The 23,300-nt window shown below is 41.1% G+C and overlaps 1 protein-coding gene across 4 annotated transcripts in view; it reads left to right on the top strand.

Annotated features, from left to right (window-relative positions):
• The window catches only part of scml2 (Scm polycomb group protein like 2), a 33,444-nt gene extending 15,686 nt beyond the window's left edge, over positions 1–17,758 (top strand). The window contains exons 8-14 of one of the 4 annotated variants that reach the window (XM_046391909.1): positions 4,241–4,557; positions 4,876–5,002; positions 5,151–5,357; positions 13,206–13,379; positions 14,190–14,405; positions 15,039–15,193; positions 15,401–17,758. In XM_046391909.1, the coding sequence (XP_046247865.1) occupies positions 4,241–4,557; positions 4,876–5,002; positions 5,151–5,357; positions 13,206–13,379; positions 14,190–14,405; positions 15,039–15,193; positions 15,401–15,526 (1,322 nt within the window). In that variant the 3' untranslated portion in view covers positions 15,527–17,758. Of the gene's footprint in view, positions 1–4,240; positions 4,558–4,872; positions 5,003–5,150; positions 5,358–13,205; positions 13,380–14,189; positions 14,406–15,038; positions 15,194–15,400 lie in introns of all 4 variants that reach the window. The other 3 variants (XM_046391901.1, XM_046391893.1, XM_046391918.1) reach the window with 3 other exon arrangements.
• Positions 17,759–23,300: the final 5,542 nt, after the last annotated feature.

Here is a 23,300-nt window from a genome sequence, read left to right as displayed (position 1 = left end):
TTTTATTTGTTATAGGATTGGTTTTTTTTTTTAAGATTTATGTTAGGTTTTATGGTTAGGTCTACCTGATGCAAGTGTAGGCACATTTATGGAACAACAACATGTTTCAGAAGACTATTTTCTGTAGTATCTATGTTCCTTTATTTGCTTTCCTCTGAGACTTCCCTAAAATGTAACAAATCAATATCAGTGAATACTGCACATGTTAGGATTATTTTGGCTGATCATCCAGGAAGTAGCAGTAGAAATGTCTATTGCTTGTTTAAATTTGATAATGCTGGATCATTACGTGCTACCTTTATTTTATTGTTTTGGTAAAAGATAAAAAGGGAAATGAAAGCTGGATCTGCTGCTCACAAGAAAGTTGCATGCTGTCTCATAAGTGTAGCCTCCTCCACCTAGTCTGGTGTTAATGATTAAAACTACTGTTTTCTTTGTTCAGCCTGAAGATTTTTGGAATTACTTGCATTCATTTAAATTTGTTATAAGAGACAAGAGGGTCATTGCTAGTCAGAAAGCCTCAAAGTCTGCAGATTTAACAGAATTGTTGGCTGTAATTAAGTTTGGAGCTCCATGTGTTTTTCATCATGTGTTTTGTGTGTGTGTGTGTGTGTGTGTGTGCGTGTGTGTGTGTGTTAAGCATCAGGAATTAGTTTGCCCAAAGGCTCAGGCAAGGATTAGCGGATATCAAATATTTTCACTGCAGTGATTTAACTTTACTGTGTTCATGTGAGCTTGTACAGTCAGTCGAAAGGTGAACAACCACGGAAGTCATACTAGAACAATAGTGAAGCTGGTGTGCCATGCTGAAGACGTCTCGTTGTGTTTATATTTAGTGCCCCACAGCCATTTAAGTTACTTCCCCTCTCTGCTGTGTGCACACGGTCACATCCACACACTTGAATCTGCAGCAGTACATGAGTTTCATACTGCTTCAGGTTCGCTCTAAAGAACAGCCTGCCCGTGTGTGTGTGTGTGTGTGTGTTGCTGAATGGACTATTTGAGGGTGCTCTGCATGTGAGGGTGGGCGGAGGGGTGGGAGGATGGGGGGGGGTTGTAATTAGATGAGAGGCAACTCTGAGAAGCCCTTCCCCCCACCCCCCAGACATCAGACACACTTCTCAGCGACCTCGTTCTCATGCGTGCACGCATACACACTCACATATACTCTGCACACATGCACACGTTTCCGCGGGCTGCGGCTTCCACAGGTCAGCAGTTCGAGTTGGGATTACATAGTCATGATCAGTACCATGTGTCTATGTGTTTGCATGCTACAGATGCCATGGACAGATTTAAAAAAAAAAATGTTTTTTAGAGGACTAACAATTCAGTTTTTTCTTGCAAGTTGAATTATAATAATTATTTAAATTTATATGATATTGCACACTTGTTCACTTCTTCTGATTATGAGCATCTGTTTCTTTTTGTACTGTTGCCAACAAATTAAATACTTTTTTTTTTTTTATAGTAGTAACAATATATGATAGTATTTGTAATTGGTATTAGTGATCGGAATCTGCAAAGTAACTCGGAAATTCATTTATCAAATATAGTAAAAATAGTGTAGAGTAAAAAGCACAATATGTGCCTTCAAATTCAAAATAAAGTAGTGGAGTGGAAGCATGAATTAGCAAAAAATATAAATATGTCATAAGTTAAATAGAAGTAAATTAAGTACAGTATTTGAGTAAATTTTAACTAATCACTGGTTATTCTAAACTTTGACACTAAGATTTTTATTTTTATTCGAAGTGTTTGTTGATTCAAAAAATTGCTTAACAGTCTCTGTGATTACAGATAATCTGTGTTGACCCTGAAAAAAACTTCAGAATCAGAATCAGAATACTTTATTGATCCCTGGGGGAAACTGAGTTTGTTTCAGTTGCTCCAACCAAGATTAGAAATCTACAGGCCAAAGAATTCTAATAAAAATAGAGATAAAAATATATCTATAAATAAACAGAAAATAAATCTAAAAAGTATTTGTGCAGAATAGTGCAGCAAATATCAATCAGAAAACATGTTTATGTATTTATGATAAGCTATTTTTAACACACAAAAGTGAAAAAGGTTATATTTTAGGGGGTTTTCACTGAAGTAGAGAAAGTTTCCATTAGTACCACATATGGCAATGCTGAGTTTTTTAGAAATAGTGTTTACATTTTTTGAATAAATCCATTTGATGAATTTGTCATAAAGCTAAAAAGACTGTCTTGGGTTTGAGTATTTCAATGACAAATAGAGCCTGAACAAGCTGATACAGAACACATGTGATACTGTCAGACCGTGTGGAATGAAACGCACTGATAAGCACATTTTGTTTAAAAGTTGAGGTTAAAAAATGCAGAGGTGATTGGTCTTTTTTAAACTAATATACGGTAGAATATGACTTTAATCTCCTCTGTGGAAATGGTACACGTTGCTTTGGTGGCTGTCGCACATCGCGAATGGATTAGATTTTCAGGAAAAGATCAGAGAAGGCCCCCAACTCAGACGTTCTACGGTGAATTTAAACCCGCTGATAGTGATTAGTGCCCTGCAAACAAAATTTTGATCTGCCTTTGTGGGGCTTATGGCTCTGAGCTCAGTGTGAATAAGAGTGCCACTGTGCGAGCAGGTTGGTATCGCTGTTCCTCTGAGAACACGCTTTGTGTGACCACTCCTGGTGAGCGAGTGAGCCCTTGCACTCTGAAACAAAACACTGCTCTATTCTACGCCCACTTTCACTTATTTCCCAATTAAGCAGCTTTCAGGGTGCCCCGGCTGGCCCCCTCAGAGAATACTGTAAACCTTCCATAGTATCTCCATATCGCCTCAGTCAAGGAGGCTCTAATGAAAGCCACGGCCCCTTGAGAGCCTCCACATGTGCTCTCAGGCCCCTGCTCTCACCAAGCAGTGAATTTGTATTGAAATAGGAGATGGTTATCTTTCTCTTTTCCTCTTTCTGGTTTCTCTCTCTCTCTTTGCTCTGATGATTGTGTGATCATATCACAGAGTCACGCTCAGCCATGCTCACGGCTAATGAGGACAGAAGGAGGTGGTGTTGTCAGTTTTCTTTTCTTCCTAACAGTTGGATATTTCCTTTTTCCTCACTTCATTGTTACGTTCCTTCTATGTTAACACCTGAGCTGATTGGCATTTTTTAGAATAATATTATTTTCCTTAGCAAAGTTGGAGTTTGTCTGTGGACCACGAGGCCCATGAGTGTCCTCAAGCAGGTTGCTAGGTATTTTTCAAGCATTTCTGAGGCAGTTCTTGTATTTGGGAAGTGGACGAGAGGAGTGGTGGCTCACAGCAGACATCTCCAGCTAAACCTCATCCTCAGGGAGAATGCTTACATGACACACAACCCCTAAGCCACCTGGATTCTATCAGTGGTGTGCTGTATAGAGTCTGACTGATAGATGATTGTGGCGTCACATGGTTTGAAGAAGTACTCATTCACCTTGTGAAGTTTTAAAAATTTTGTGCATAAAAAAATTGTTGCCTCAGACAATCAATATAAAGACCTTCTTTCAAGACACTCATATATGTTAGCTCTTTAAATTTGATTGAGCCAAAAAGTGTGTTTGCATGTCTTCTGTCTGTCTGATAAATGCATCCCTGTTGGTATTTTCAATATTGACATTGATCATTTGATTTATAATCTCACACTTCATTTGCCAATATAAGCTCCAGTATATCATTAAGTCAAGTATACATAAGCATACATTAATATTTTTGATAGTAATGATGATGTTATCGCTGCTGTGGATTTTCTTGAAGTCCAAGACTCCAACTTCTATAAAGAAGGGATCCATATGCTGCATGACTGCTGAAAAGAGTTTAAATCGTATCACCACGATCAGTATTGTAGCTGGAAGCAGGAGGTTTTGAGAAATCGTCCAACAGGCAGTTGTTCAGGGGAATGTGACTTTTGACACTGATTTCAGCAGAGGGAGGGGCTTTATACAAAGGACCTGCCAATCTTGGAGGACTCTGGAAAATCAAGACAAATCTCCTCTGCAGGACCACTCAGTTATTCATTTCCGCCCCTCTTATGGTCTTTCTGGTGTGCTGAAATGCTACACATGTAGAATTTATTGACTGATGAAATGAAAATATGCTTTTCACTTAAATGCCAATTAATGTCTTATTATCATCCACTCTGATGATCTTCAGTGAAGTGCGATCTAACATGCGGATTACAAAAAGAATAACAATATGTTTTTGTCTTACCATATCCTGTTTTTCCCAGTTACCCTTCCTGGCGCTCTCCTCGCTCCCGTCTCTTCCACCTCATCCGCCCTCACTACTCGACGCTCCTCTTCCAACTCCTCCTCCTCCATGCAGATGTCATACCGACTGCCCAACCCTTTGCCCCCTCTCCCCGTGCGTAAGGGTGTCCGAGGTCGTCGTCCCAAATCCCAGACTATTGCTTTGTTAAAGGCAGCGGCTGAAGCTGCGGCGGCAGCAGCAGTAAATGGAGCATCACAGAGCCCTGCCAGAACTGGCTCTGAGGCTCAACTGGCCCCCAGACCACACAAGAAGAGAGGGCCCAAGCCTAAGAACAAGGTGAGATGTCACAAGCCTTGTAATCCGTTATGCTGCAGTCCAGTGACCCTGCCATTTTCTGTTTTATGTATGTTATGGCAGAAATGATTTTGATAAAGACAAGAGGGTATCAGAGGTCAACTATTTTAAAGCAGGAGGACATTTTTGTGGATGTTTTTTTTCACAATAAATGAGAATTGTTGTCAGCGTTGCAGAGCCCTTCATCTGTAGCAGTGAAATTTAAAAGACCTTTAATAAGTCATTAACTAACAGCCTTTGTAGGCTACAGAGAGTTAATGAGAGAGAGTTTGTTTGTTTGTTTTTTTTTTGCTCCAGAAGAAACCTCGGGTGGTGCAGTCCCTCGGGGCACCATCAGTTACAGCTCCGCCTCCAGAGACCCGACTCAGCTCAAGCCACGTCTCAGCAGACAACAACCACAGCAACGGCTCAAGTGTGGTTTGCACAGGTAAGCCAGATAAACCAATCAGCTCTGATACCCGAACGTGGACTCATATGTACGCTTTGCTTGCTTTTAGTTTGATTGTCATTCAACAGCAAAAATGTTCAGGTGGGTTCATTTTTACCAGTGCTTAACGGTCTTTGTGTCATTTCAGTGTGCGTCTATGTGAATAAGCACGGTGACTATGGCCCGCACCTTGACCGTAATCTGGTGCAGCAGCTCCCGGACCACTTTGGTCCAGCTCCAGTCAACGCAGTGCTTCAGCAGGCGGTTCAGGCCTGCGTGGACTGTACGTACCAGCCCTCAGTGCTGCTGTCGTTCTTACAGAGCCAGTCTCACACAGGAGGAGAGGTCATCAGAGGTAAATGCAGTGAAACGCCACAGGATATTCCTCAAGATGATGTCTTCAAATTGCTTGATTTTTCAACATTTTGACAGATTATATTTCTCCTAGATAGATACAGACTGACTGTGTACCCCTTTCTTTCTGTCTTTATGTTAAGTTAAGCTGACCAAGCTGCTGGCAGTAGCTTCATATTTGCTGTACAGACATGCGAGTCAAACTTCTCTTTTAATATATATGTTGGGATCTCTGGCCATGCGCTCTGGAGAACAATAGAGCGGCCTACATGTAACCCATAAAGCCTGAGTTAGAGTGACCAACTGTTAGAGCCCCCACTCATGATGTGCAACTAGTCATAAATTCCTGAGTTTAAACTCAGAACCAGCACGGACATTGGCTGCGTGCCAGCCATCTCCACGGGGGTCCGAAGTGACGTCACTCAGGTAATAAAAGGTCACTGCGACCATCAGCATGCGCTTTTTCCCCGTGCGTGCTGTGACAGTGAGAGCTTCTCCAGGCTCTCCAAGTGTCCAAACCGCCAAAAGGGAGCAAAAATCAGACGTTTGATTAACATCATTTTAGATCCCGGGTCACAGTTCTGCAACTCGCAGGCCGAGAAACAGACTGCTGTATTTTTCCTGTAACTTTTCTTTTTTTTTTTTACCGACGTGGATCGCTGGGCAATCAGCTGATCGCACGTTAACGAGCCGCGCGCCGACTTTGTTAAGGACGAAACAAAGTTTGTTAACTTCTTCACCGGTGATTTTCTCCGCTGCCGCCGAGAGATCAACACTCCGCATCATCAGAATAACGGACCGCCAGCATCCCGCCGAGGACGACGCTGCGAACGTTTAAGCGGATCATTATTTCAAACTCCGAATGATCGGAGCAACGCAACGTAAGAGGCTTATGTCTGGGCAGAGATAGTGTAACGTAGGGTTGTTTACACATGCTTTCTGTAACTTTTAAGTGCTGCATTCATTGATTTTAGTTTCCGGTCGGTCATTTCCGCCGTTTCAGCGAGACCGCGCGTCACCAGTTAAAGGGCCAATAGCTGAGCAGATAAACTCCGGTTTACTGACTCCGCTATTGTGTGGTGACACGCGAGTTTCGAAAGAATTAGAGTGGATTATTTTATTGGGTTGTGTTTCTTGTATTTTCATTTCTATCTTTCCTCACACTCTTCTTTCTGAACGGTGAGGCGAAAGTCCGAGCACGCGATCACGAACCGTAACCAAGGGGTACGTGGCGCTCAAAGGCTTCCGCCCATCGTTCTCTTCTGTGACCACATAAGCAACATCACATTGGTTATCACCATCTTGGCTCTGAATAATACGGCCGGCGTATTCTTCGGTAGTCATTTGGAGTTTTGCTGAGTCATCACTTGCGTGTGACTAGTTTTGTTTGCTGAGTCATCCTTTATGTGGTTGTTCATCCTGGTGTGCTGACCCCTCCTCATGTAGTCCTCCACCATTTTGGTTGTAGTTTCCCCACTCGCCATTCTGGTTGTAGCTCCTCCCCTCATGTGGCCATCCGCCATCTTAATTGTAGTCAGCCACTAGCTTGTTGTTAGCTGCTATCTTGTTAGCTGCTATCTTGCTAACCGCCATTTTGTTTGTTTTTAGCCTGTAGCTTGTTAGCCACCCTCTGGCTAGCTTGCTAACCGCCATTTTGTTTGTTTTTAGCCACTAGCTTGTTAGCCGCTACCTGGCTAGCTTGTTAGCCTCCATACTGTTGTCATCATCCCTCTCTCATACACACACACACACACACACCTGTATATATGCACACCTGTATATAGATATACTCTTGCTACTGTACCTGTGTTATCTTAGTTAATAGTTAATGTGTGTTGATAAAACTTAGATTATAATAGTGTTTATTACAAAGTGATACTTATCTATGGATGGTTGTTGCTGTTTAATAAATCCTGTTATAGTTTAACCTGTCGTTGCCTGTGGTTATTGTGTATGTACTTGTAATAACAGCTGAATTCATGACAGCCAGTGCTCGGATTCATCCTTCACAATTTTAAGAGACTGTTTTCCCATTAATTAATTTGGCTATTGGTCCCTGGTGACAGGGTGGTGCCCCGATATTTATGTGTATTAAGCATACACTGATTTTACTTTAATGATTATTTCCCATAATCATTGACTCTTTGCCAATAACCAAATTGCTCCTACTAAGTCGCACAACATCATTGGTGCCCCGTGTGAGGCTGTCTTATTCTAGCTGTGTTACAGTATAAACACAATAACAAAAAAGGCAAAACCAAACTTTTCCATGGGTCCACCAACATAATTGGGGTCCCAGGTGAGTTTGTCTAATTCCAGCTGTGTTACAGTATCACCACAGTAACCTGCTGCTGACGGTTTAGAGAATTTCTTTTCTTTTGTGTTGTTTTATTATTCTCCTTATTCTCCTCTTTTCTCAGAATTAGAGTGAAGAAGCCGTCCCCTGCATCTTTAATTGTTAACTATTAATTACGGGTACTAAGAGTATTGGTTGTGTCGTGTTGTGATTGCACTAAGAGGTGCCATAGATTGGACAGTGGATTACATAGGTTAAGTAGCAGAACACAGACCGTGTTCTCTTGCTTTCCTGGATCTGTGAGTCCTGTTTTGACGTGCACTAACTCCTTTAGCATAAGGTATAGTGCTCCTGTGTAACCTCAGTTACAACTACTTAGCAGCCATAGTTAGCCCAGCACATTGTTGATTTTTGTAGGTTTGTAAGCCACAGGTTGAAGCCCACCTGTGCAACTTGAACTCGCTCAGCGTAGCAGTTTGTGATTTTTGTTTTGTCTGTTCAGTGGAAAGACAAAATGAGCAGTAGGGATTCCCACACCCCAGGAGCTAGAGGCTCCCAAGAGGCAGATGACCTGGACCTGCAGGCCACAGTCACTGGCCTCGTGAAATTGGCAGTTAATGGCATGAGTGACCTGAACAGCTACAACGCTAGCACCTGTGATAAGAAAATACAGGAAGTGGTCACTTGTCACTTGTCCCTCATTTCTCAGATGCTCAGTCAGGTAACAATGCTTTATCACCGTAAAGCCCAGTTACAAGCTGCAGAGTATATGGAGCAGATTACAGTGTTGCAGACCGGCTATCATGCTGAGCAACACAAAAACTTGATCCTACAGCAAGAGGTTAAGGACCTTAGGGATCAGCTGAGTGAAGTTAAGGAGGAAAATGAGACCATCCAGCAGGATTGTCCTTATTTAAATTTGCAGCTCCAAACGACGGAGGATCAGGTGAAAGCAGCCTTGATCCCTGATCCGTCTGATATTGGTTCTGACCCAGATGCAGCCCCTGTCCCAGAAGAGATGGTGAAAACGCGAACGGCGGATACCATGGAGGACAAGCTGCGGGCTGAACGACAGGCATCCCGCGCACGGATAGCCGCCACATGTCAGGAGCTTGAGGGTGCTCGACAGACAGTTCGAGCCACACCCACTGATCTGAGGACAGTTAGTGGAGAGGTAGCAGCCCCTACTGAGATGCCCGACATGATCATTGATGACCAGTACACTCCTCCACTGGTCCACCATAGGCATGGGAATGCCTCATGCACAAGAAGTGCAACTTCATCAGCTCTCCAGCGCTCCATACCTGACTTTGCCAAAGGAAGAACCTCCCTGGAGAAAGGTGGACATCAGCCATACTCCTTGAGAGACGACAGGGACTTTGGCCCCACACCGGCCGACATGCCATATCTAGGGCGCCGCTCACGCCCTCACTTTGACCAAACCTCTTCTCCGAAACGAAGGAGGAGTCATGGTTTTTTCCCCCAGATGCAAGCGGGACCAGGTCCCCCGGCATACCAGTCACTCTGCCCACAGGGTGAACACCCCAGTCAGAGGACCAACAGTCCTAACTGGTCACGAAACCTGAGCCCACCGGCAAAAGACACTCGCCAGCCAGACAGAAAGGGCAGGTTTAAATCCAACTCCAAACAGGGTAGGAGGTATGGTGGCAAAGCCCCACTTCCATTTAAAGGGGAAGACTTCCAAAAGGAAAGTTTAAAAGAGCTTATAAGGAAGTGTGTGGCGGAGACGTTCAGATCGACCACTCAGGCCGCCTAGTAACTCAAACATACTCCTAACACCAGAAACCCTGTTCCTTTAACTGCTTTTCTTCTTTTTATTTTCCCTTTTGATTTTCTTATAGCATCACCAGCTATATAGGATAGATTAACCCGACCAGCCACGGGGAGGGGGGGGGTTGATGCTCACACATGCCCTGACTCACCTGTGGTGGTCACCATGGTTACAAAGCCACTCTCCAGACACTTCAGCAGGTTGCATATTGGACATCCATGAACGACACCAGAGGTTAAATTCAAGGGTGCCTTACCTGCTGTCATTTTTAACCAACTATCCTCTGAATCAAGCACAAATTCAGGGAAAGGGGGGTCACCTTTTATGTTCTAATCTTCAAGTCAGTTAGATTGAACCAGTCCCTAAATTTACTGAAGGTAATAAATCCCTCCTTATAACTATCATAGACCTCTAGAAATTAGAGCTAGGCTCTGTCTTAATCGTAACTATCATAGACTGGCAGAATGAGCAACTGAAGTCTGTTTTGAACGTTGGTTTTGGCGAAACAATACACACGTATGTCATCTACACTGGTGTATCATGAGGAAGACTCCTCATTGTATTTTGAACCTTAACACATGTACCTGAAAGAGGAATATCCACTGGGTCTGCCCCAGCAGCCATTTGTTAGAGATGTGAATGATCTCTGTGGTTTGAGAGTTGACTCACCCTAGCAAGAATGCCAGGATACCATGTCCGCAAGAACAGAGGAAAGTGAGATCCTTGCAGAGTGAATTGGCCACCTATGGTTGGTGAATACAGTCACCACAAAGCCCATTAGCCTACGACCGGCATGATACAGCCACTAAGCTGCTGGCTGCAGTAGAATACATAGCCAATTCACTGATACTCCTCCTCTTCTTTCTCCTCTCTTTCTTTCCTTGGGTACCTACTTTGAGCTATGCTCTTTTGAAATTGTGTTAAATGTGTTGTTGAAATGCCAATTAATCATAGTGGAGTTAGTTAGCTCATTATTCATATCTGCCCAGACTGTGCCTCAACTCTGTCCAGACATTAAAGCCTCAATGAACTCTGAATTAAAGCCTCAATGAACTCTGAGCTAAACCCTCAATGAACTCTGAACTTTGAACTGTTGATCACTGTGTCTGCTCATCAGCTAACAGGAAGGACGCCAGAAGGATGACCACCTTCAGCGCACATGGACCATTCGACCTTAGAGAATGTTGCTCTAAAGACTGTGGCCCCTACCCCATTCTTCAGACCAAAGGGGGGATGTTGGGATCTCTGGCCATGCGCTCTGGAGAACAATAGAGCGGCCTACATGTAACCCATAAAGCCTGAGTTAGAGTGACCAACTGTTAGAGCCCCCACTCATGATGTGCAACTAGTCATAAATTCCTGAGTTTAAACTCAGAACCAGCACGGACATTGGCTGCGTGCCAGCCATCTCCACGGGGGTCCGAAGTGACGTCACTCAGGTAATAAAAGGTCACTGCGACCATCAGCATGCGCTTTTTCCCCGTGCGTGCTGTGACAGTGAGAGCTTCTCCAGGCTCTCCAAGTGTCCAAACCGCCAAAAGGGAGCAAAAATCAGACGTTTGATTAACATCATTTTAGATCCCGGGTCACAGTTCTGCAACTCGCAGGCCGAGAAACAGACTGCTGTATTTTTCCTGTAACTTTTCTTTTTTTTTTTTTACCGACGTGGATCGCTGGGCAATCAGCTGATCGCACGTTAACGAGCCGCGCGCCGACTTTGTTAAGGACGAAACAAAGTTTGTTAACTTCTTCACCGGTGATTTTCTCCGCTGCCGCCGAGAGATCAACACTCCGCATCATCAGAATAACGGACCGCCAGCATCCCGCCGAGGACGACGCTGCGAACGTTTAAGCGGATCATTATTTCAAACTCCGAATGATCGGAGCAACGCAACGTAAGAGGCTTATGTCTGGGCAGAGATAGTGTAACGTAGGGTTGTTTACACATGCTTTCTGTAACTTTTAAGTGCTGCATTCATTGATTTTAGTTTCCGGTCGGTCATTTCCGCCGTTTCAGCGAGACCGCGCGTCACCAGTTAAAGGGCCAATAGCTGAGCAGATAAGCTCCGGTTTACTGACTCCGCTATTGTGTGGTGACACGCGAGTTTCTAAAGAATTAGAGTGGATTATTTTATTGGGTTGTGTTTCTTGTATTTTCATTTCTATCTTTCCTCACACTCTTCTTTCTGAACGGTGAGGCGAAAGTCCGAGCACGCGATCACGAACCGTAACCAAGGGGTACGTGGCGCTCAAAGGCTTCCGCCCATCGTTCTCTTCTGTGACCACATAAGCAACATCACATTGGTTATCACCATCTTGGCTCTGAATAATACGGCCGGCGTATTCTTCGGTAGTCATTTGGAGTTTTGCTGAGTCATCACTTGCGTGTGACTAGTTTTGTTTGCTGAGTCATCCTTTATGTGGTTGTTCATCCTGGTGTGCTGACCCCTCCTCATGTAGTCCTCCACCATTTTGGTTGTAGTTTCCCCACTCGCCATTCTGGTTGTAGCTCCTCCCCTCATGTGGCCATCCGCCATCTTAATTGTAGTCAGCCACTAGCTTGTTGTTAGCTGCTATCTTGTTAGCTGCTATCTTGCTAACCGCCATTTTGTTTGTTTTTAGCCTGTAGCTTGTTAGCCACCCTCTGGCTAGCTTGCTAACCGCCATTTTGTTTGTTTTTAGCCACTAGCTTGTTAGCCGCTACCTGGCTAGCTTGTTAGCCTCCATACTGTTGTCATCATCCCTCTCTCATACACACACACACACACACACCTGTATATATGCACACCTGTATATAGATATACTCTTGCTACTGTACCTGTGTTATCTTAGTTAATAGTTAATGTGTGTTGATAAAACTTAGATTATAATAGTGTTTATTACAAAGTGATACTTATCTATGGATGGTTGTTGCTGTTTAATAAATCCTGTTATAGTTTAACCTGTCGTTGCCTGTGGTTATTGTGTATGTACTTGTAATAACAGCTGAATTCATGACAGCCAGTGCTCGGATTCATCCTTCACAATTTTAAGAGACTGTTTTCCCATTAATTAATTTGGCTATTGGTCCCTGGTGACAGGGTGGTGCCCCGATATTTATGTGTATTAAGCATACACTGATTTTACTTTAATGATTATTTCCCATAATCATTGACTCTTTGCCAATAACCAAATTGCTCCTACTAAGTCGCACAACATATATATTATTATAATATATATTCATGTGAATATGTCCCAAAATGCTGAACTATTCCTTTAAAAATCACATCTTGAAAAGCAGTGCTCGAGAAATTTCTAATTGTATTCCTAATGCCATGAAGCTTGGATAGGCAATCAGCCAGGTGAAATTGGATTAAGCACACACTCGTGGGTCAGGGAGAGGAGACGAGGAGTAAAAGACAGTCTGTGGCAGCAGCTGACGTGAACACTGTGTCTCTAATTAGAAATGACATGTGCGTCTAACCTGGTTTGGGATGCTGCAATTGGGTCTCCCTTGGGGGGTCGGTTTGGAAAGGCTATGGGTGATGATGGGCGAGCCAGGGGTGGGGGGTTAATTTGTGGATTTGTGGAGGCTTGGCTTGGGTGGGAGGGTGTAGTTCAGTGCGGCATGGGGTGAAAATGTGAGTTTGTGCTTATAAAGGGAGGGTGCTAACCCAAAACCATCTGCTGCTTTTCTTTAGCTGTGAATGCATACAGTGTGTGTGTGTGTGTGTGTGTGTGTGCACAGACCTTTAGCAGTCTTTGTTATGCCCCCCCCACAGTACGGTCAGAACACGGTATCCGCTACGTGAAGCTGCCCTCTGCCTCCAGTACGTCTTCTGTGCTGCGGTTCCTGGAGAACATGTGCCAACATCTGGAGAGTGACAGTCTGTTCAGCTCGCAGCCGTTCAGCCCCTTCAACAACAACACTCGTTTCTACAACAGGACCAAGTCAGGTGAGCAAATGTGTGGACGGAGCAACAGTAGCTCAAGGAAGTATTCAAGGATAGAGGATTTAGCTTAGCTTACTCTGAGCAGTAACATTAAACAAATTAAATAACACCTTGATGACGATGCATGCAGTATTTATGTACATGAAAAAACAGACTTTGTGTTTCTTTGACTTTCTTGAATCATTTGTGTGTGTGTGTGTGTGTAATGTGCATTTGACCAAAATTCCCACTGTATAAAGTTGAGCAACTACAATTCTTTGTAATTTCCACAAAAACAAAACAAAACAAAAATTTCAGATCAACATGTTTGTTTCTAAACAATCATAATAAATGTGGTTATGTGTTATGTGCATGTCTCCTGTAACCACATGTAATTAAAAGCAGCACATGAAGGAATATGAGCCACGTCTGCTGGATTCACTGTTGCTGCAGTTTGTGTTTTGATAAAAAGGTGCACTTAATTTGTTAAACCTTTGTGGCTACCATTGCTAATACTGATTCGTCATTATTCAAAATAAAAACTGCCTGCTCTGTAGTGCAGATGTAGATTGATATGAGGATTTTAATCACTTTATCATGAACTGGTTTAACTTAGATCTTAAGTTTAGAGAATTGTCTGACATTACCAGACCTGTGTGCTCTTAAGCGCTTTTTACCTCCATCACTCATGAACCGAATCTCCTCCTGAGTCTTCCCACATAATTCTGTCACTTTGACTGTTTGCATATTCCAGTCGGACTCATCATTTCTGCACATTTTCTATTTGTGTGGCAAATAGGCTTAACAGCACCTTTCTCACCCTCATTGAAATAGAACCACTGTCTCACACAGAGAACGGCGTGTCCAATGACGATCCTACGAAAGATCCCGCTCCCAGCACTCGCTCCCTTCACACCACGTCAGACTACAGAACAACAAAGAAGGAGCGGCCATATTACCCTGGGCAGACACACACGCCGCCTCCTCTGCGACGCGTCAGCTCCAACCCGACCGAACTTGGCCCAGTGTGTGCACACAGACGAGTGGAAGGTGGTTTTAAATTAAATGTTGTGCTTTATTAAATGCAGCAGTTGTCAGTTGCTGTTTTTAAACACACCATTTCATAGTTGATTATTGAGCCTTATTCCTGGTCAAATACTGACATTTTTGGTTGGTGGTGATTGGGAATGAGACTCAAAAATCTTCCTCTAGAATCACTGATGCTCACATCCAGAACCTTTCAATTGTCTGGTTGCTAAGCTCCGCCCCCAAACGTAACTGTTGTCTGATTCATGTTGGCACATAGAACGTCTGCGGTTCACATTGACAACCAGAGTGCATGCATTTAATGCATTTCCATCAAAAGATTCAAAGTCACTAACATTGTGTTTGTTCACTAAGCTAAATGATATCTCCTGGTGACGTTTCCAGAATACTAGAAAACCAGATATTTGTTAAAAGGTCTTAAATATGCAACTCATTGGACTTTCGCTGTTTGGGGAAGGGGTTTAGCAAATGACCAGTGAGCAATTCTGTATTAAACCCAGCTTATTTTAATTTGGAATAAATTTTAACAAGACTTTTGTGACCCAGTGCCTTAAAATAAAATCATGAGTGGATGATTAATATTTGTTAAAAGCATTAGTTTATTAGTTTTTCCTTTCTCTTGCCCCCACACTGCAGCAGCTAGCTCAACAACAGGCCCAGACCATTTGAAACAGGACAAGGAGGGTTCAGTGAACGACGCTTCTTCCTGGTCAGTTGACGATGTCATCCGGTTTGTCCAAGAGGCTGATCCTCACACTCTTGGCCCACACGTCGAACTCTTCAGGAAACACGTGAGTATTTTGTTCATATGATGTCTTCTTTGTCCTGTTCAGCAAGCACCAGCTTTTAGTCCCCAGTCACATTTGCTCAAAGCAAATAAGGCTGCAATTTCCACCGCCACCTTAATCAAGTCTCTGATTTTGAGTTTGATCAAAATGTTCTGAGAGCAAGTGTTTGTAATGTGCCCCCCTGCTGACAGTGAACTCCTCTCTCTGCAGGAGATTGATGGCAAAGCTCTGATGCTGCTGCGTAGTGATATCATTATGAAGTACATGGGATTGAAACTGGGCCCGGCGCTCAAACTCTGTCATCATATCGAGAAGCTGAAACAGGCCAAACAATAGAGGATGAAGGCGCTCTCTTTTCTCAATGGCAACCAAACACACGAACATGTATTATTCTACAGGGACATGATATAGTGTAAATCCACCTGAGCTGGGGGCGTAGCGTTCGTTGAGGACACTGAAGTCAAGTCCTTTGTGTGGCCTGTTTGCTTTTGTTTGTTTGTTTGTTTGTTTTTATTCACAATCTGCAAACAAGTTTACAAATGAAAACATCAACAAGCTCATTTTTTTAAGGATCAAGCTGTTTAAATCTGACTACATTTTGGCTAATAAATAATAGAATTTTATTCTGGCCCGTGTAGAGAAGGTTATCAAACTGCATTTAGACCATTGGGAAATAAAAGTAACAGAAAGTTTTGCTGAAAAGTGTGACTGAGTAAAAACAGTATGAAAAGTCTATGTCATGTAATAATGTATATCGGGGGACATTCAACGTCAGTATTTCTAAAAATCCTGGCTATGACTCTGACCTGAACATGTGTTTTTCTTTTTTTTAATTTACAGACCATAGTGTACTTAAATATTAAAACAGATACACCGTACATGAATTCATCATTTGCATAAGTGTAATTTGTATCATGTATGTGAACACAGGCCTGATTTTCTGTTCATGTTAGTGTATTATTGCCTTCTTACGAACAACGTGAGTCCATAATTTAACAAACTTTTAATTTACCTCTACATTTCGACTTTTAGACACACACACACGCACATGTAAACGCACACCGTGGGTTTGGCAGCTTTATCTCTTCGGATATGCGGCTGTTGAAGTATTTGTCTCCCGGTCAGAAGTTCAGGATGGACGCTCTGCACTCAAGATTGGGAAAGTTAGTTCAGGTACTGGCAGTGAGCGTCTCGCTGCATCATTTCTGACAATGCAATAAAGTTTCTGAATCACAGCATTATTACTGTTACAGACTGTCAGATTTTAATTTTTGCAAGCCAGTGAATGTATGAAGTCATGAGCATTATTACAAGCAGGTGTTAAACAACAGGAGTGCCGATTTACGCCAATGATAAGTGATGAAGGGTTTCATTCCAAATGATGGAGAAGTTGCATTGTTCCCTGTGGTCAGTCATCATAGAAGTGATTCCTGATTCCAAACACTGATGTTCTTTTTTTTCTCTTTTTGACAAAAATCATGAATTAACTTTGGCAGACTGGGCATCACTTTTATTTTTTATTATTGAAAGAAAAACGCTTCATCACTTGTGATGTGATCTGTGTGTTTCGTATGCTGGAATATATTCACGTTGAACGGTTTCAGCTTGAGTCCTGATATAGCTACATGATTGTACTATGCTTCGACAGTCACCCTATCAAACACACATACACCCAAGATATACATGTACAATGACTGGAATACTCAAAGTACTGACATTCAAATAAAGAAAAGGCCATTAACTTTCTAGTTTGAGTGCTGTACAGAACGTTAAAGTGCTCCTGGAAGAGTACGCGATGGAGAAACTCTTTTGTATAAAGTCAAGCCAAAAGGTTTGTTTTTGATATCATTTTGTACTGTAACAAAGTGTATCAACCTGTATCAAGCGTAAGTGTAATCATTTTTTTTTTCTGCCTGAAATAGTTTTTGTGTGCACCATCAAATAACTACCTACAGGACAATGTTGTGTCTGAGTTATTATTTACATGTCTCAAAGTATTTATCTGTTTTCAGTGGCAGAAATACAAATTTTCTGAACATTTCAGAACCATTTTCAAACCAAATCATGTGTGCTGTAGCTGCATTTCACACTGTTGCTCTCCTGTAGTGGTAACAAGTTGATACTTGAATCTGTCTTGCTTTAATGTGAACCTCAGGTTTTAGTAGTTTAGTAGCGATGTTTTACATCATTAGCATTTTGTGTTCATTACTTCAACATAGAGGGACTGCACAATAACCAACTATGTATATTTTTATGCTTTGTCATCTATCGCTTTGCAGCATTTCATGTGTGTGTGTGTGTGTCTGTGTATATAAACAGACACAGACACACGCACACAAACACATACACACGTGTGTGTACACTACTTTTTACTGTATGTTCAAAAAAGATGTTTGTTTCATATGTTTGGTATGCATTCACACAATTAAACATTTGTTTACATAACCTTAGTGTTTGAGACCACTGCACAAGGCCGAGGTGGCTACTAGCCAGTTTTCTTTACAAAAGCCTAATCTAGTCATTGTCAACCTTTTTGACATTTGACTCCTTAAAGCAAAGGAACATGTAACCGTTGTCATTAGTTGCATATGTTTATGAGATATGATCAAATTGAACAAAGACATTTTTATTTCCTGTTTCATTTTCCTTCAGTAGGAAAAAAAATCATCCAGTAATTCATGAGAAAATAATAATGCAAAACTTAAACATGAAATCAGGTAAAATAACAGAATTTTGTGTAGTATAAAAGTATTTTTTCCGCTCTCCTGTTTTGTTAATCATTTTGCCACCCTTAAGTCTTTTTCTTATGTTCCCTTAGTGCATCCTGGCACCCAGGTCAGGGTGTGAACCACTGGCCTAGTCCCATGATGAAAACCCTGATATACTGAGATAAAATTAGAAAGGCATGCAATGGCAGAGTTTAATGTCCATTTAGTCTTGGTTGGTTTTGTCTTTATTTTGTGCCTGCATTGTGTGTGTGTGTGTGTGTGACTTGAGGGTATGGGGGTGGGGGTGTCAAGGGATCATGGATGTCTTATTTAAGGAAAGTGACAGTCCAATAGAAATCATTGTCCCAAAGATCAGCCAGTTCAAATAGCTCACTAGCAGCACTCAGGATGAACAGGCTCATTCTGACTCTCAGATTCTTTGGGAATGATGATATATGTTTCCTGCTAGTGAAGCAAGCTGTCTGCAGTTAAACAGTGCCTGCTGTTAAAATCTGTATTATTCCACCATATATTTACAATTATTTATGTGATAGAAGTAAAACCCTCAAAATATAGGCTATTTAAAGTACCAAAACTAATATTGCTAATTATGCAAAATGTCCCATTTCGAAAGAATGTGTAATGCAATTATAACTATTTATGCATTCATGTGATCATAATTTTGTTGTTGCAGCTGGTAACGACTAATTTTAATTACCTTATATACTACTAAAATCTTAACCTAAACTCTGCTCTGTCAAGTAACTTGTAGGCCCGATAAAAATGATCAGTTAAATGTAGAGGAGAAAAGTGCAGGAGTTGCTGCTGAAATGTAATGGATATAAAGTAGCAGAAAATGTAATTTTTTAAGTACAAGTTTCCCAAAATTGCACTTAAGTACATAACTCGAGTAAATGTGCTCACTACTTTCCATCACTCCTGGTATCGTATAATTGTGATGGCATTATCTCACAAGTTATATCTTCATCATATCTTTATATTTTAACGTTAATTACGACAAGTTGTTGCCCATTTTAGCAACAGGAACTTCTGTCGTTAGTTCAAGTAAGAGTCGGGTTATTTAAGAAGTGACACCTGTTATATTAACCTTTCTTTTAGCTAACCAGAGAGGCTAGCGTTAGTATTTTTTATTGTGTGAAAGCGGTGTGCATCTTCAAATACACTGGTGCTTATTCCCAGTTTAAGGCTCCCGTCAGAAGAGGTAAGTCTAAATAACTCACAGTACACACAAACAACCACTCAAACATCGACACCGGTTGTAGCGAGAGTTAATTCCTGTCTGCTCGTGACTGGTGTTGCCAGGCGACAGCGACAGTTGCTTTCATTAGTTGTAGTTGCAATGTCAAGTTACGGTTGACAGCACTAGAAAACAACCACCGAGTATTATGCGGCTTAGACAAATCAAACAGAGTTGCTCTTCAGTTGATTGTCGGCCTTGACAATTGGAATTTGACAGAAAGCAATCCTAACTCAAGGTTCATTTATGAGCTTTTTCTGGAGCTTTCGACTGCAGTTGCTCAGTTGTCAAGCTCACCTTTACTCACATGTTGTAGCTTTACAGTGAAGACTGCAAGATGCAGATGAAAGCTAGTAATGGACCTTGATTTAGGTGATTTAGGTTTTTTTTTTTTTTTTTTTTTTTTGTCAAACTACTGTTTTGAAGTCATTTGCAAGTACAAAATGCAAGCCAAGACTTAGTTACATGATTACCATTGAAATGTATGTTTGCATAGCTGAGATCCTGACCTGATTTATGCTAATACCCAGCCCTAGCAATTAAATTATTAAATTAAGCTCAATTTGAGCTCCTTTAGCTCATTTAACTTAACTCAATCCTACTAGCTTGCTTAGAAGTCACAATTATCAGACAACCCCATTTTTAGTGAAAGTAATATTTTTTTCTGTTGTCTGCATTTGTCACCCAAATATAGTTGATATAGTTAAACTTAGGGTCGTTAAGAGACCCAATCTGACCAATGGCTTCAGTTCTGGGAGAAATACTGTACTTTTGCCGAGACCGAAGCTAGACATTAGTAAAGCACTGCCATCTAGTGGAGATGGCGGAGTCTCAAAGAGTCTTCATATGGTCTCAATGAACTTGGTACTTGGTGGGGAGGAAATGAAGTGTCACACAGAAGTCCTTCTGTTTCAACGCAATCACATTTATTGGCTTTTTTTTCTATGCACAGTTACTAAGCAGCCTGATGAGCTGTTAAAATGAATTAGATATAGAATAATGGAATTTTCACAATGTTGTAACCCCCCCAAATAAATAAATACAAGACTGAAGGTGTTGCACAGCTCCAAAATATACAAAGGCTTGGAAATAATCATGTAAACTTTGGAAAAAAAAAAATCTTTTTTGTTTTTATTATTTTATTGATTTATTTTACAAAAGAAAGAATTTGAAACATTTTTCTTTAAAAACGTATGTACAGGTTTATACAAAAATACAAAAGTGATTCAAATCTGTTAAGTCCTAGCTAGTTTTAAACATGGAGCCTCTTTTAAATGGATAATTACACTGTGTCTTCAACGTTTGTGTATTTTTTCAGTTCTTTCACATATTCTGTTTAGTGTTATTCCATACTGTACACATCTTTGAGAAAAATTATCCAGTGTTTGTTGTCACCTTTCCCAAAATTGCAAAACTGCGTGCAGACATTTGAAAAAGACAAAGACTCTATAAACGTTATAGTTTCTTGTTTTGTTGTATCCCCAATCTATTGAGGACTGAGTGTTGACATGGCTAAACTAGAGTCTGCATGGCAACCTCATAGTTCTTCTCTCTAATCAAATCGTGTCAGTCAATCATCTATCAACTGCTTTTACGAATGAAGGAAACCGTCTTCTATAGCGTCGCTGCCAGGTACAGTACGGAAAAATCACACTAAACAAATTGCCAAATACTTTAAGCATTTTTGTCTTTAAACTTTTAAATGACATTTTACTGAGTCACATAGCATTTTTCAGGTAATACTGTATCAACTGTAGAGATTTGTGTAGGCTCTTTTAATTATTCAGTAATAATGTTTTGTGGGAATCATAATATTATGCTATGAGTCAAAAGTAAAGACAGTGACCTTATCTGATTAAATAATTTTGGGGTCTATGAATGGATATTTTTTTTTATCCGTACACTTTATCCAAAGTGGCTTGTCCATATGAACTTCAGCAGTTTCTCCTGAAAAATATTTCCCTCCCTCCCTCCTTCTTCCGCAGCTCCAGCAAGACTAAGACCCAGCAAACCCACCAAAGGTGTTCAGAATCTCCATCCCAACAGATTTTCTTTACAGTCTCTTATACATATGATTGTCCAGTGAGTAGATGTACAGTACAAGATAAACCCCTGTTTGTGATCACGACTATACAGAACAGAATTAGCCAGACAGTTTGTACAGCTATAGAACACACTATTGAACTTGACATTTGAACGGAAAATACAAAATCTTTTCTCGTGGTATGGAGACATCCCTCAGATAAAAATAATGATATGGTGCTGTCCTTTTCTTCTTTTTTTTTCTCTTTACTTATTGCATGCGATAGAAAACACAACAAATAAAACAATGAACAGGAACAAGTGCGCATCAGCAATATGGGTATGATGAATGTAAAATTCTAATAATCATTTCACAGCTTTTTGCTCTCCATCTTACACAGTGTCAGTTCTGCAATTCATATTCGCTGAGTATCAAACAGTTGTGGTTTTGTTATCTATCTATCTATCTATCTACCTATTGATCTATAGCATTTACAGTAAAACAGTAATATGCTTGCTGAGGTATTCACAGAATACAGTGAATGGTTTCTACTGAAGTACGGTCTCTGAATGTAAGAAGTATAGGTGTTGTGTTGCTGTGGTAGGCAGGTGAGAGTTCAGAGTTTCCATTGCTGATAGTTTGCTTCTGTCACACACTGGATACTCTACATGTGTAACATGTATTGGAAGGATGAGATAGATTTTATGCTAATATGCTAACCCTGGTGTTGGGTAGAAAAAGGCTGCAGCAAAGCAAAGTGTGCAATGCTAGCAAGTATTGGTGGTATGTAGTCCTTTCTTCCTCTTCACTCTTCTCTGTCAGATTTTGAGATATGAAGTTTGGAAGGTAAGACAAAATGGTGTACACCAGCCACTAGGTTGAGCTTTCACCTGTCTAATGCTACTGGGTCAGTGCAAATGAAGGAGAGGCAACAAGGAGAGGAGAACAGTGAACATTGTTAAGAGTCATGTGTGATGTTAGTATCAGTGAGACCTGTTCTTCTTTGCTACACTCATGTTGATTCCCTATAAAATTTCTGCTTGTTGTTTTATATAGATATGACTTTTTATATTCAGTACAAATATACATATGCAATTTCATTATAAGATATATTTTCTTTTCAAGGAATATTCTTGAAGAATCACGAAGTGCAAAAGTGAGGTTGGTTCTTGGAAGCCTTTCCAAATTAACCTCTAGTCAAACCGATTGAGGACCATCTAAAGCATTTTCACCGTCTGCACTCAATAGTATTTTAAAACTGCTTTGAAATGCACCTTTTCCCACTTCAAGTCAGCACAGCAAGACTGGCCAGCAGCTGGAAAAGCTAAATCAGTCTAAACATACTATATTTCAAGGTTGGGTTAAAATAAGTATGTGATTGAATTCTGGTGGAACATGGTGCAGGTCCATGTAGGGAATATTAAATGCCCTGCTTACAGCCACCTCTAGCAGAGAAAGGCCACTGTGCGATTGTCCAAAATTAGCCTATATCTTTGACAAATGGGCCCCATCTAGGTGCAAGCCCTTGCTCCTTTAGACACTCCAGATCCAAAACAAATCAATTTAGATCACTGGCAATGTGGTACAAATGTCACTAAAACCTTTCACAGTGAAATACTAATTATTCTTATATTACAAAGGAATCACAAAAATGTCGACAAAAACCAGGATCTAGGGGATGTTTCCATATAGGGTCATGCATCATGGTGAAACTTTATCATCATGTTCTGAGGCGCAGTTTTACAAAAATACATGCATCATGTAATCTTTTTGGATATAATTAATCTGAAGAAATATATGATTGGCTTTGTGTGATATACTTTCTATGTTAGGTTTGCAGATGGAAATATAATAGATAAGTTGGTGCTGCGTTGTTAGTAACTTCCACAACTAAACAACCCTTGCTCGTTGGCAGGTATATTGAGTATGGACTCTGGGAAGGCTGGCCAATGTTTTGGGCACCAAAAGTGGAGAGAATATTACATTTCATAGAATTTTTTAAAATTTTAATAAGAAAGCAGTTCGTCAGTGAGACACACACGCCCACACCATTCAAAACACAAGTAGAAATATCAGTGGATGTTGAATGTGCATATTCATGCACACACATCTCGTCTGTAC

Source organism: Scatophagus argus, chromosome 1 (genome assembly GCF_020382885.2).
Source record: "Scatophagus argus isolate fScaArg1 chromosome 1, fScaArg1.pri, whole genome shotgun sequence".
Taxonomy (NCBI): Eukaryota; Metazoa; Chordata; class Actinopteri; family Scatophagidae; genus Scatophagus; species Scatophagus argus.
This window is presented reverse-complemented; position numbering and strand designations above follow the sequence as displayed.